At 35.8% G+C, this 14,790-nt stretch overlaps 1 protein-coding gene across 1 annotated transcript in view; it reads right to left on the bottom strand.

Annotated features, from left to right (window-relative positions):
* The window catches only part of LOC129235459 (allatostatin-A receptor), a 47,271-nt gene that overhangs the window by 13,398 nt on the left and 19,083 nt on the right, over window positions 1-14,790 (bottom strand). Inside the window, exons 2-3 of the mRNA XM_054869312.1 lie at window positions 9,190-9,468; window positions 3,724-3,882 (exon numbers count right to left, since the gene is read on the bottom strand). Of these exons, the coding sequence (XP_054725287.1) occupies window positions 3,724-3,882; window positions 9,190-9,468 (438 nt within the window). The remainder of the gene's footprint in view (window positions 1-3,723; window positions 3,883-9,189; window positions 9,469-14,790) is intronic.

Raw genomic sequence — 14,790 nt, 5'->3', positions numbered from 1 at the left:
TTTTGGGAAAAGGAAAAAGTCACAAGGGGTTAAATCCGGTGAATACGGTGGTTAATCGATGATATTTGTAGAGTTTTTGGTCAAAAAAGTATTCATACTAAGAGCCTTATGCGGTGGTGCGTTATCATGGTGCAAGAGCAATGAATTTTCTCTCCAGAAATGGGACCGTTTCCCACGCATATTCTCTATCAAACGTCGCATGACTTCCAAATAATATTCTTTATTTACCGTAGAACCATTTGGAATGAATTGCGAGGGCACAACATCATGATAATCAAAGAAAACGAATAGCATGACTTTCACTTTTAACCGACTTTGATATGGTTTTTTGGGTTTCGGCTCATGTGGATAGCGCCATTCAGCCGCCTGTTGATTGGTTTGCATGTCAAACTTATATAACCACGTCTAACTACGTGTTATGATGCACTGGATAAACTTTGGGTCTGATTCCACTTGCTCAAGCACGTCTTCCTATGAACTTTTTGAAAGAAGTTCATGTCCAATTGGTGGTGTAAAATGTTGCGAATTGATTCTTGAGACACGCTAAGGTCACGAGCCACCTCACTCAAACTTAAATGATGGTTTTCCAGCGCCATTTTCTTGACTTTGTCGACGTTTTCATCCGTTGAAGACGGATCGATGGGCGACCAGATGGGGGCAAATCTTCCACGACTACTCGGCCTTCTGAGAAAGCTTTATACCACTCGTAGAGCCGTGTTTATAATAAAGCCGCCATAAGCTCTTTGCAACATTTTCAACTATTCGGCTTACAAAATCCTGTGAAAATAGTAGAGCACACTTGCGGTTGATTGATATAATTAAATGCCAAAAACAAGCTAATTGATAGATCAGGTTCAAACTTTGCGAAACTATAGAGCACAGTTGTACCAACATTCCAGCAAAAAAAAATATATAGTTTTTTGACAAATTCATTTGACATTATTCAAGAAAAGAGAGAGGCGTGCATCTTGATGTTGTTCCACAAATGAAGGGACCCACAGTTTTAAGCCGACTCCGAATGGCGGAGAGCTTTTTCGTAACAGAAATACTCCCGGAAATTTGCCATTACCTGCCGAGGGGCGACCGCTGTAAGAACAACAACATTTTGAACTTACGTGCTTCGAATAGTCACGCACCAACCCATTCGACTACGGCGGCCGCAATCTCTAATGTCGTTCATAATTAACACAAAGAGTAGGGGAGTAAATAAAAAAACGATTTAGTTGATTTGATGCCAAAAACTCTAGTAAGTTCAATTTGGTTTAGAGTAAACAACTCTGTCTGTCCTGCGTTAGTGGTATGTATTTGAGCTATAACGCAGTGGAACAAGATGGCAAAAACAAAAATTTTAGTACCTGTCGTCCCATAGTATTTTTATGATAGGTTATGAAAAATAAGAAGTCACGAACTTTACAAAATATTTGTACCAGTATGTGTTTAGTTTGTTGCCTCCTTAAAGTTTGCAGTATTCATTTTATTTGAAATTGTGAGATATCGTGGCAAAACCACGTCTGGAATCAGCAAAAACTGTTTTAAGTCAAGTTATAACTTGAAACGTTGCCTTTACCTTTATGGTTTATTTGAGATATAGAACTTTAAAACCCGTCGATAGTTTTTGTTTATAAGTAAAACTGTTGCCATTTCTACACATCAAATAGTACTATTGTATAGGGTTACCGACTCTTACAACGTTTAAATCGCCCTCTTTTGTTTAATACTGGTTTCAGGATTCGATTTTTTCTCTGTTTTTAGTAAAAGGATAACAGAAATCATTAATAAAATTTGAGCGAAGCTCAGACAGTTAAACATGACTACTTGATGAAGTTTTGAATTTACGATTTTTGACTAAGCGTTTTTGTTGTTGTTGTTATAACAGCAATAATAAACCCTGTCAGTGTAGTGTAAATCACTTGTCGTCTTCGTCTAGGTCATCTAACGGTAGGCCCAGGAAACTTGCTGTTTCGATAGGTAGGGTCCAGAGGGAGAGGTGTGTTAGATGAGTGGGTTTGATGGGGTATGTGCAAAGATGGTTAGCGTCGTGCGGCGTACCTTCATATATTGGGCAAAAGTTTGGTATGTCGTGGTTTATTCTGGATAAGTACAAGTTTAACCCGGTACAAAATCCAAAATGTTTCATTCCCATGGCAGCCGGTTCTACCTTACCAGACTCGGGGGTTTTCCTTACCAAAAGCTGTCGCCCGGTTAACTAGCCCTGCACCGTATTTCACTAAGCCTTTCCTACTTCAGCGAAAAAAACATTGAGCAATATTTGTAGAATAACTTTGCTAACAGCTAGAGAATTTCAGTCGTTTATGGGATGCGCCCAGTGGTACAACCCATTTCATTTTTTCCCATTAAAAGAGGACATCTGTGGTGGATGTTCTTTTGAGTCGGGTGAAAGGGATGGGATTTGCCATCAGTACCGTTATTAATCTCTTCAGGGACGATTTTATTAAAGTGAAAAAACGTTAATTTTATTTTTCATTTTATTACGAGTTACTCAGCTTACTTTTATAACAATTCAGTAAGATAAGAAGAAAATAGAAAATAGTAATTTTTACAAAAAAAAAAAAAAATTTGTCCACATATGTGGCCATTTAGCGTACAGTTCATCTATGAATGGAAATATTGTGTACTTCGTTCATTAACAAGAGCTTCAAGTTGCCTTGTGAGTGTATTTAAGTTTTTTTATCTGACAGGTGTCTAGTTAGGCTGTTCTTTTGTGTAAGTATCCATGGTAAAAATTGTACATCGGCCTACTTGACAAATGTGAAAGCTGATCTAAGGAAAGTTACCGTCTAGGAATTGTTCACTACTGCCATCAAGGCATCACTTTTGAAAGACCCTTTATGTACAGAAAGCAAAACTGTGGTGTAGTTGATGGGTCGGCGGGCGGAATCATCGGTTCATAATTTTTTAAAAATGAGGTTGATGAACTGGAATCCCGTCACACCAGTGACCCGTTACCACACAGTGTAAGAAACAATGAACTTTTTGAACAACTATTTTGCTGAGCGCCTGACTTTACGATTTAGAACATTATCTAGATCATGTAACTTTGACTTTTTTGGGGGGGTTATGTGTAGGCTTCGGTATTCTTCTTATTCGCAAAAGCGTAGTCGTATGCTGGCCACGCGTTAATTGAAAAAAAGAAGATTTTAAAATGGGATCATTTTTAAATGTTGACTACAGTCCTAAAAAAATTTCGTGTTTTTTATTTGCAATTTAAAAAAATGCCTCAATGAATCACCCTTTACATGCATAGTTGTGTCAAACAAATACCTGTAATACTTTGATTTATTTAAGGGCAGCTTCAGAGAAGTGAGGAGAGTGAAGTGGCGGAACAAGAAATAATAAAATGGATGCAATCAATTCAACAAAAGTAAATGCTGACCCAGTAAAGAGGCGCAAAAATATTTATACAATACTTGGGAAATTTATAACAATAAAGCGGATATTGTAAGTACTGCCGGTGATAACTCTTTTCAATGGAAATGTAATTGTTTACTCGGATTTATGTGCACAAAGAGATGGGAGATGCACTTTATGGTAGTTTAATTTTTTTTTTTTTATGAATAAAAGTGAAAATATGTAATCATGTACGAGTATATGTGTGCGTGTAAATATATGCATTCATTTGTAATTATATAAATTAATATTTTTGAATAAATAAATATTTGCTAGATGACAAGTACTCCAATAAATTTATCTCACGCTACTCACCTTATAGAAGGCCTTGCGAAAATTATCCGAGAGGAAGGCGTACAACACCGGATTTATGCAGGAGCTCATGTAGGCCAGTGTTTGGGCCATGACTTGCAGCAAAAGTTTGATTTTCGTATTCGAGTGATAGATGTCGAGTGCTTTCAGTAGTAGAATCAGCTGATTAAAAGCAAAATAAAAAGGAAGACAAGAGAAAAGTGAATAATGAGCAGACGACCAGAAGTGGTGAAGTGTGGAGGTGGGGAAAGAATAAAAAATGAATTAAATTGAAGTGTAGTGTAAATATACAGGCGCATTTAAAAGTGGATTAATGGGGAATTATAATGAAATAAAGGACACTTAATGAATTGGACTGCCTACAGTCAGTAGCCAGTGAACAGCAATCGGCTTTGGCATGCACATTCACACACACATACAACCACATTTATATATTTATATGTACGTACATGCAGTACAGCGCAGTAGAGGTTGAAAGCTACATTCGTAGCATTTAAATATGAAAGTATTTAATTATTTTATGCACACAAACACATAAATGCTTATACATACATGCTCACAGACATTCATATGCAGTCGTACACACTGGAGTGTACTTGCGCACAATGCTGCTCAATCACTGTGCCACAATTTCGGTAGAAATGCATCCCGTTAATGCATAGATTTGGTCAATACACAGTCATTTGCCAAAAAATACCCTGCAGGAAACTCTTTAGTGAAGAAATGGTGTGTCTTTAATGAATTTGATTCTGCTGCGGTTCTTCTACGAAATAAACTCGAGAGATTTAATTTCATATGGGTTTCTCCTCTTTTGCGAAGCTTTGAAATAAGAACTAAATTCATTGTATGAACATTTCTTTTTTCTACCCTATTTTCGGACCTTTTAAACTAGTACTAAAGCCCACAGATGACATATAGTTTTTCCCCTTTTTTCAGAAAAATGAATTATGTATCTTCCTGAATTTAGAACTAGTACTAAAATCAACAGACCGGTTAATTTCATTTTCAATGTATTTGAATTAGTACTCAATTCCAGAAATGAGACTTGATAAAAACTTGGGCCATGTTTTAATAACTAGAACCAGTACTAAATTCAATAGATAATGCCTAGTACGCTTCTCGTGACTTTTTAAACCGTTTTTAGTACTAAATACTTGAAAAGAAATTTTCTTCGTATTTACATCCTATCTTCTGGCAATTCTTAACTAGTACTAAACTCCACAGGTGACGTATAGTTTTTCCCTTTTTTTCAGAATTATAATTTATGTATATTATGTTCTTCACTTTAGAATTAGTATTGTACTAAATTCAACTGAGCACTAACTTCCAAAGGTGATTTTTATAACATTTTCAATATATTTGGATTAGCACCAAATCGCAGAAATGAGACTTGATAAAAATTTGGGTCCTATTTTAATAACCAGAACGAGTACTAAATTCCATAGATAATGCCTCACACGCTTCTCGTGACTTTTTAAATAATTTTTATTACTAAATTCTTCAAAAAAATTTTCTTCGTTTCTATATCCTATCTTCGGTAAATCTGAACTATTTAGTACTAAACTCGCTAGATGACGTTTAGTTTTCCTCTTTTCCAGAAAACTACGTGTGTTCTTTACTTTAGAACTAGTACTAAATTAAACAGATAGGTTATACTAAGAATATTCTTCCATATTTAAAAATTTTGGAGGCCAAAATTTCGGTCCTGTTTTAATGGCCGGAACGAGTTCTAAGTTCTAAAGATAATGTGTAGTACGCTTCTCATGGCTCCTTCGATCCCTATTAGTGTTAAATTTAGTAAATAAGATTTAGTAAGCGTTCTGTATGTTTTCTAATTCTTTTTGTTCTTCAGCACTAGTACCAAATTCAAGAAATCTGATCTAGCGCATGTATTATTTATTTGCAGTATATTTGAGTTGGTACCCAATTCCAGTCATAAAATTATTATTTATTTTTTTTTAATTTTGAACAAACTAAACATCATATTATCTGTCCTTTTAAACTAGAATAAATTCAGAAGAAGAAGCTAAGCGTTTTTTATTTTAGTTGTTTGTTTTTTAATTCTTTGTATTCCTCAGAATTAGTACTAAATTAAACAGGTAGGTTACACTAAGTATTTTCTTCTATATTCAATAATTTTAAGCCAGTACTAAGTTCCAAAGATAATTTGTACAACATTTTCAATATATTTGAATAAGTACGAAATTCCAAACTGAGATCTAATAGAAATTAAGTGCCTGTTTTAATAGCCGGAAAGAGTACTAAGTTGAATAGTTAATGTCTAGCAAGCTTTTTCTTTGTTTTCTAGGTCATTATAATTATTAGTACTAAATTCAGGAAATGAGGCCTAGTAAACGTTCAGTATATTTTTTAATTATTTTTGTTCTTCGCTTTTATCTTATTTCACTTGGGACGAGCTCTCCTAGTACGTAATCTACAGATTATTGGATCCTGGCTCGGCTTGGTGTTTAAATTCGTACGTTTCATATCAATTTCTATTTGCTTCATCCATGTATGTTGTAGTCGACTTGGTTTCCTTAGCGTCGTGGCGATGTTTAACACGTTTTTTGTCATATCTGAATCAGGCCTCCTCTGGACATGCCCATACCATTGAAAACGGCTTTATTGTATTTTTTGCTCAATCGGCCCGATTTTGAGACTTCCACGAATGAATCGATGAGACACTTTGTCTAGTATTGTGAACGAGGCTGACCATCTCAATATTTTAATTTCTGCCATTTGGCTTTGCGTTTGCCTCCGTGTGACTTTTTTATAGGCCGGCATTTGGCTCCCACGGCATGGCGGTTTTTGGGTTTTAGGTGAAGTGGCGTTGTTTGGTCACACAGCACCCCGATTAGAGTTTTTCATTTTAACCGTGCCGAGTTAACTCTTTGCTGCACGTCATTATTAACTTCTCCGGTATCTGTTATAACGGAGCCTAAGTATATAAACATGGGGACCTCAATTAGTGAGCTGCTGTCCACAGCACTAGTAACGAATTCAAGAAATATGATCGAACGCGTTGCTTTTCTTATTTGCAGTGCATTCGAATTAGTATCAAATTACAGTATTATATTTTTTTTCATTTTCAACAAATTAAATGTCGTATTTTCTGTACTTTGCAACTGGTACTATATTCGGAAGATATAACTATGAACACAATTCGAGCCTCTTTTAATAGTCGTTATTAGTACTGAGTTCGATACAAAGAATGTAGTACGTTTCTCATTTCATTTGAATTCCGTGACTGATCCTAAATTTAGGATATCATATTTAATGTGCCTTTAACAGCTTTTTGCATATTCCGAAACTAGCACTAAGGTCAAGAAGTGAGATTCAATAGGCTAATTGTATTTTTTTCAGTAACTCAAAACCAGCACTTAATTGTAAATATATAGCTTTTAAATATTTCTCCATACTGCGGAACTAGAAAAGAGATCCAATAATTTAATTGCCTATTTTTCGGTAATTCACAATTAGTACTAAATTACAGAGCCGGATATATTTTTCCCCATTTTTATTAAATTAAATTACCCTGTTTACTTTATCCTGTACTAAATTGGGTACTAAATTCTAATTCCTCTTATATAGTTCGTGACAAGTTCTAAATTCGGGATATAATGTCAAGTAAACCTTTAAACACTTTCTAGATACTGCGGATCTAGAAATAAGATCCGATAGGTTAATTGCCTTTTTTTCGGTAACTCGAAATTAGTACTAAAATGCAGAGTCGGGTCTAGTTCTTCCAATTTTGAATAAATTAAATTATGTTGCTTGGTTTTTGTCTTTTGCTTGGTTTCGTACTAAACTCAGTACTAAATTTTATACTAAATTCAGTACTAAATTTTGTACTACATTTTGTACTAAATTGTGTACTAAATTCGATGGATAAAACCAGTATCACAATTTAACCCATTTTTAATAGCCGGATGTATCTAGTAAGTTTCTAATACCTTTTTTATAGTTTCTGACAAGTACTTAATTCAGCGTAGTATGTCTAGTATACCTGTAAACTCTTTCTCCATATTTCGGAGCTGTATATATATTCGAGCAATATCCTATAATTCACTTTTTCCCGTCTTTTGATGATGATTAGTACTGAATGTACAAGCAAAAACATTTAGTACGAAATTTACATGTTGTCATAAATCATGCTGTATATCCTTTTTCTATAGATAAAAGTGGTAAATAATTTGGCAATTAACTTCTTATTCGCTTTCATTCAATTTCCAATTTCCCAGAATAAGTACTAAAGTCACAGTATATATATATATGTATATATGTATATATATTAGGCGGGGTCGATTTGTGGGGAGGCAAAAAAATCGCCCATTGCTCTATGAAAATTATATTCTAGGGATCAAAATAAGAAACTTTGCCGAAGAAACCATACCTCTAAAACGAATTCTGATGTCCCCCAATTTGGGTCGAACTTTTTAGTTTCTTTTCTCATGTAAAGGCCAAAAATGGTGATATTTTGAAATGATTGTATGGGGAACCCCCCAGGGGAGTTCCAGGGGGTGTGCCACTGGCCTGGGTGGATCGGCCGTCCAAAGTTAGTGGGGGTCGGTCATACATTTGGACTCGACTGGAGCACCCTAAATGGGTCAAAGTGGGATTTTTCGTTCGACCCAAATTGGGGGACATCAGAATTCGTTTTAGAGGTATGGTTCCTTCGGCAAAGTTTCTTATTTTGATCCCTAGAATACGATTTTCATAGAGCAATGAGCGATTTTAAATCGACCCGCCCTAATATATATATATATTAGGCGCGTACACCCTTTTTTGGGTGTTTGGCCGAGCTCCTCCTCGTATTTGTGGTGTTCGTCTTAATGTTGTTCCACAAATGGAGGGACCTACAGTTTCAAGCCGACTACGAAGGGCAGATATTTTTATAAGGAGCGTTTTTATGGCAGAAATATACTCGGAGGTTTGTCATTGCCTGCCGAGGGGCGACCGCTATTAGAAAAATGTTTTTCTTAATTTTGGTGTTTTCACCGAGATTCGAACCGACGTTCTCTCTGTGAATTCCGAATGGTAGTCGTGCACCAACCCACCCGGCTACGGCGGCCACCAAGTCATAGGCTTAGATTTAATAGGCTACTTACCCAATTTTCTATACTCGAGAACTTGTGCTAAGTCCAAAATATTCGATTTAGTACACTTTTCTTTATATTCTGAAAGTAACGAAGATGTACCTACTAAATTAGAGAAATGAGTTCAAGTACACCTTACAACCTTTTTCTATAATTCGAAGCAAGAATTTAAGTACATAAACTAGACCTGGCAAGCTTTTTATAACATTTCCTAGAACTAGAAGTTAGTACTAAATTTGAGGTATGAGCTGTAAGTGAACTACTTTCAGTACTCCACCTCTTCCCTGCAGGGCTTACATACATATAAATTTATTAGTGTGCATGCGTGTGGCTTTATTTATATTATATAAATTATGCTCTTAGCATTACTCACCTGTACTGGCAGCCATAGCGAGGCGAATGCCACGACAACAACCACAACCAGACGTGTGACACGTTTGCGGCCACGTTGCGATTTCACAGACATTTGAACGCCGCTACCCTGATGCCACAGCCGCATAATCATGCGCACATACAGGCCACTGATTGCCATCAATGGCAGCAGGTAGGAGAACGCGAAGAAAATGATTTGATAGCTGGTTTGGGTGACGAGTACATTAGTCTCCGAAAATGTGCAAAACACATAGGTAACATTTGGATATGCCTCCAATTCCTGCAAAGGGAGAATAATACAGAATAGAAATGCTTGTTAGTTTGAGTAAATGAGAGAACAAATTTGTAAGGCAATATGTGAATATAAAAAATAAATTAAAACATGTGAATATTAATAAATAAATTAAATAAACGTCTGCGTTCGTCTATAAAAATTTTCCAAAATTGCTATTTAGGGCTTCCAACCAGTTTTCATTCTTGGTGCATGCTTTAGATTCATAAAACAACAACAAGTTGAATTTTTCAGCTTTATGTAATTTATGATTTAGGAGATTAATATAGGACTGTCGATTCTATGAATGCAAGTATATTAGTTTGCTGTGGTTTGGCTCCCGACTTTTTGATGGAATATTCTGAAGACTTTTTATTAATAAGTTTTTACTTCTAATAAGTACATTTTTCTATAATATAACTTGAAATAAAATAGTGGTAATAAAATTCTTGATTCACATATGCATGCCGTTTTTTTCTCTAGTCTCTGGCCTATAGTTATTGGATTCTTTTATATGGTATTTGGTCTTCTTGTAGCTGGTCTCTTGTTTGTAATCTTTGTTCTCCTGTCTCTGGTTTCTGACCTCTAGTCTGTGAAGTCTAGTGTCTAGTATCTGACCTGGCCTCTAGCCTTTAGCCTTCAAAACGAGAATCTTATATATGGTCTTAAGTCTCTGTTCTTTGCCCTCTCGTATTTGGCTTCTAGTTTTTGATCTTTAGCGTGTGAAATCTTGTATCTGGTCTCCAATATGTCATCTTCGTTTTCCTGTATCTGGCATCTGGTTTCTAACCACTGATATGTGAAGTCTAGTGTCCGATATCTGGCCTCTAGCCTTCGAACTATGGAGTCTTATATCTGGTCTTAGGTCTCAGTTCTCTGGCCTCAGGTGTTTGACCTCTAGTTTTTGGTATCTGGTCTCTAGTCTGTGATCTTCGTTCTGTTGCCTGTGGGATCTACTTTCTAACCTCTGTTATGTGGAGTCTAGTATCTGGCCTCTGGTCTTTCGTCTTTGGTCTCAAGTGTCTGGCTTTGGCCTCTAGTATTTTTGCCTAACGCTTGTCAATCCAAACAAATGTCTTACGCTAAGCACATACCTTAAATAATGAACTCAACATGCGCTTTTTAATACAGACTTTTTCCATAATCCAGTACTAAATTCAAAGAACTGTAATCTTCAAAACATTTATCCATATTTATGATTCTCAATTACAGGTTATGCGAGAATCGCTCAAATTTTTTAGGAAGTCTGTATTAGTATTTGTTTGTTTCGAAGTAATAATATTAAGTTAATGATATCGTATAGGGAATCCCTGAATGAGCATGCAAGTTTAGAGTACAATGTTAAGTCAGGTATATTTGGCTGATCTGAATAGATCTCACATATACCGTAAGGATTAGTAGTGTTACATGTCTTGGCAACTTTTGTCAGCAAATCCTTCAAAGATGAAAAGTATACCGATGCCAGGTAGTTGTAACGAGTTCTGTTTAGAGCAGGGCAGTAACAAAGGACTTGGTAATATATTTTACAACAGCACAACCCCAATGTGATTATTTTCGACTTAGCAAAGATATACAAAATTATTTGAATGCCACACTTGTTTTAGAGAGCTCTGGTAATTTTTACTCGTTGCCAAAAACGAACTCCAAAATTTTCGAAAAATGCAAAAAAATGTTCGATTACAAAATCAAATACGAGTTCACTACTGGCACTACTGACAGAACTCATGCTTTTTACTACCAGATATAAGGTACCAATCTTTAAGCTTCCAAATATTAACAGACAAGCTCTTTCATTTTCAGCCAATGCAAAGTACTTAGGGGTAATTTTGAACTCCAAACTAAACTGGAAATTAAAAGACGAAAGGAAAGCAAAGAAAGCAGAAATTGCTTGTAAACGTATGCAAGGAAGAAGATGGGGTGGCTCAAAATCACCAAGGGGCAGAATTGGCTTTGCTAGCAATTTAATGTCTTAAATCTTGACTTATTTGAGAAAAAAAATTAATAAATTACTTCAACTAACCTGTTTTGTGTGTATATCAAACAATATAACTAATTAATGAAGCAAATTTTAAATAAAATCAATATACATGCATAAATAATCATTTCGGGAACGCGTCCTAATGTACAATCTTCAGCAACAAGTCCAAAATTTAATATAACAATTTAAGGTAAGTCACACATTTCATTACTTAATAAACCGTATTTTTTCTACAAAATTTAGTTTTAGAAAGGATACTCAAAGACTATTTATTTTTAACTATTAAAATGTCCCGTATAGTGTGTAGGATACCGCAAAAGTCATTTCAGTGAACGTATCGATAATAGATAAAAAATAATTTTAAGTGAACGCAGCCATTCGGTGTCTAACGTCAGTCGAGGAAGAAAACAATAACAAAGCGGGCTGTCAGAGTATTTATCGTCAAATAAAATAAATCTGAATGGTAAGTACCTTTCAATTCATTATTCGTAGAGCGTACATCAATAGTCCGTCAATTCGTGAACGTAATTATTACATTTAATTATTGATAAAATTTTATTTACGGCACGAAATAGCAAAGTAACCTCACATATTTTCCTATTGACAACTCAGATCGCATTTAAGATGGCCGCCGTCCAATCAAAGCGCACTCATATTTGAAATCGTCATTTCGTGAACGGTCATTTCGGAAACGTTCCCGGACATGATGAAGGGCAAATCATTTACAATTTTTTAATAAATTTATTTTAAAATTTTGTTTCTTTATAATTACAGCATAATGGAAACTCCTGATAAAGAAAAAAATAAAAAAAAATCTCAAACACAGCTTAAATAGGATGGTGCAGCTTATTTGCGCCAAAGAGAAAAGGCAAATGCTAGAAAAAGAAAGTTTTTGGATGAGATGACTGAAGAGCAGAAAGAAATTAAACGGGCTAAGGACAGAGAATATTATAGAAAAAAAGGCAGAGAAAAAAGTGAAGGAAATTACTGATATGACCGCACGACAGAAGCGAAAGCAGAGAAAAGATGGGGAAACAGCATCAAAAAATACAAAGAAAAGAAAAAAGTTTTTCCATGCTTCTAAGCAAAGCTCAAATTATGCACTTGGTTTGGTTTTTGCGAATTTTATGAAACTTAGGAAAACGTTCCCGAATTGATGCTTTTCTGCAAGATATTTACTACTAAGCAATATTACTAAAAAAAAAAAGAATTCTGTGCGCTGTCCTGTCAAGGTTTAAAAATATAAAAATTAAGCAACAGTATAAACTAATAGTCATCATTATATCTTGCACTTCTTTTTGTTATAAAACCGAGCCGGTATTCAACCTAAGTATACATTGTGGATGTATAAGACGGATGGCTCGGTGGTTTGGTGGAAAGCTCTAGAGAGAATACAACATCAAATTACTCGGCAGAATACAAAGATCAGCCTGTGCAGTAACGGTCGGTGCAATCAGACTATGTCCTAGGGAGGCCCTCAACGCACTAACACACGTTATTCCGGTAGATCTACATATCAAGAAGATGTCAACCATGAGTGCATTTAGATTAAATGAAGCGGGTCGCTGTAAGGAAAAACCTCATTGCCATACTAGTATATTACTGCGACAAACCTAGTAAACCTCGAAGAGGACTGACTACATCGTCCCGACGGTAACATTCAGTAGAAATTTTGCCACTCTCTTTCCATCTAGGGAAGAATGGAATAATTCTCACTATACAACTTCGACACTACAGTCTATACAAAAGGATCTAACATGGACTGCGGTATTGGAGCTGGTATATATTCCCGCAGACTTAAAATTGAGAAATCTGTGCGTCTCCCCAATACTAGCAGTGCTTTCTAGGTGGACGTACTGGCAATTGGGAAAGCTTGTAGGCTACTAATCGCAGATTCCTCTTTCAAGGGCAATATCTTTATTCTTTCGGATAGCCGAGCTGCACTCTAGGCACTGGATTCGGCGACAACAACCTCTAAAGTAGTGGTTCAAAGCAGGACTAGTCTTACCACCTTGAGCGAAAACCATAAAGTTACCTTAATCTGCGTCCCAGGACAGCGGAGCATTATGGGTAATGAAGAAGCAGATGAACTGGCAAGAAGGAGATCTGTCATGAATAACAGTCTTGCAGAATCGGTTTTCACACCATGATGTGTAGATCGAGAGACCACACGAAATGCAACAATGCAATAGTCAACATTGATAAACATGAAACGACGGGACGCCTGTAGACTAACGGCAGTCATAACTGGCTTTTGGTCTGTGGGAGAACAAGCAGGCATCCCTCAAAACACATACTGTCACAGTTGTAAACAATCGGAGAAAAAGGGAACAATCTTCCATTTCCTCTGCAAATGGCCTGTTCTATGGAAGGACAGAATGTTAACCCTGGGCCAACCACTGTTCGAGCGTCTTGAACAGCTGTCTGGCTTAGATGTCAACAACCTGATAAGGTTCCTGAACCGCATATAGTCATGCTGTTAATAAGTGATAAAAAAGTTCGTAACGAGGATGTGGCAAGAAAATAGTACGGAAGCGCTAGTTGGATTCTGGATGAATCACCACTTAAACCAACCAACCAACTACTGGCCCACAATGTAAAAATACTTTACTAGTCTCTAGCAATTTTAAGTTATTCCCTGCTATGGATTATCTTAAAATTCAATAAAAAATAAAACAAATCTAACAGAATTGAAATTGTTATTTTAATGGAAACTATTTGAAATCCCATTGCAACATTGAATTTGACGCATTCATTAATCATCATTTAAATAAATTACTCATACGCCACGGTAGCGGATAGCCATGCGAATAAATTCTACGTTTTCATATTTATTACCAATAAAACTGTGGTGCAACGAAATTAAAATTATGGTCACTGATTATGTGTCGAAATTTGAAATTAATATGATTTAATGAGTTATTCAGCGTTGAAATATGCACGTATGTATGTGTGAATGTATGTATGGATGTGGCATGTACGAACTGCCACAAAATTAAATAAGTGCACAAAATGATATGCCTTTACTTGAATTGGCGTTTAATTGCTGCCACACCCAAACATGTCCGCCCACAAAGCATACATAAGCGCATGCATGTATGCGTGTATGTGTGTATGGTAGTGTGCGTGCTTCGATTGCGGATAACGGCGGCCTCGTATTGAACAAATTTAAAGTTTTATTTTATGACCTAAAATATTTTAGGGCTTTGTAAATTGGAGATTGCACAAATGGGTGGAGCATGAAAATATTTTTAAAAGATTCAAGATTACGCAAGCCACTGTGTGAGAAATTTTCTTCAACTAAAACCGATTGTTGATAATATTTCACAAAAAACCCAGTTTAAAAGTTATTT

The sequence above is a fragment of the Anastrepha obliqua genome, chromosome 1 (assembly GCF_027943255.1).
Source record: "Anastrepha obliqua isolate idAnaObli1 chromosome 1, idAnaObli1_1.0, whole genome shotgun sequence".
Lineage (NCBI taxonomy): Eukaryota > Metazoa > Arthropoda > Insecta > Diptera > Tephritidae > Anastrepha > Anastrepha obliqua.
The sequence above is the reverse complement of the archived record's forward strand: the minus strand, read 5'-3'. Positions and strand labels throughout refer to the sequence as shown.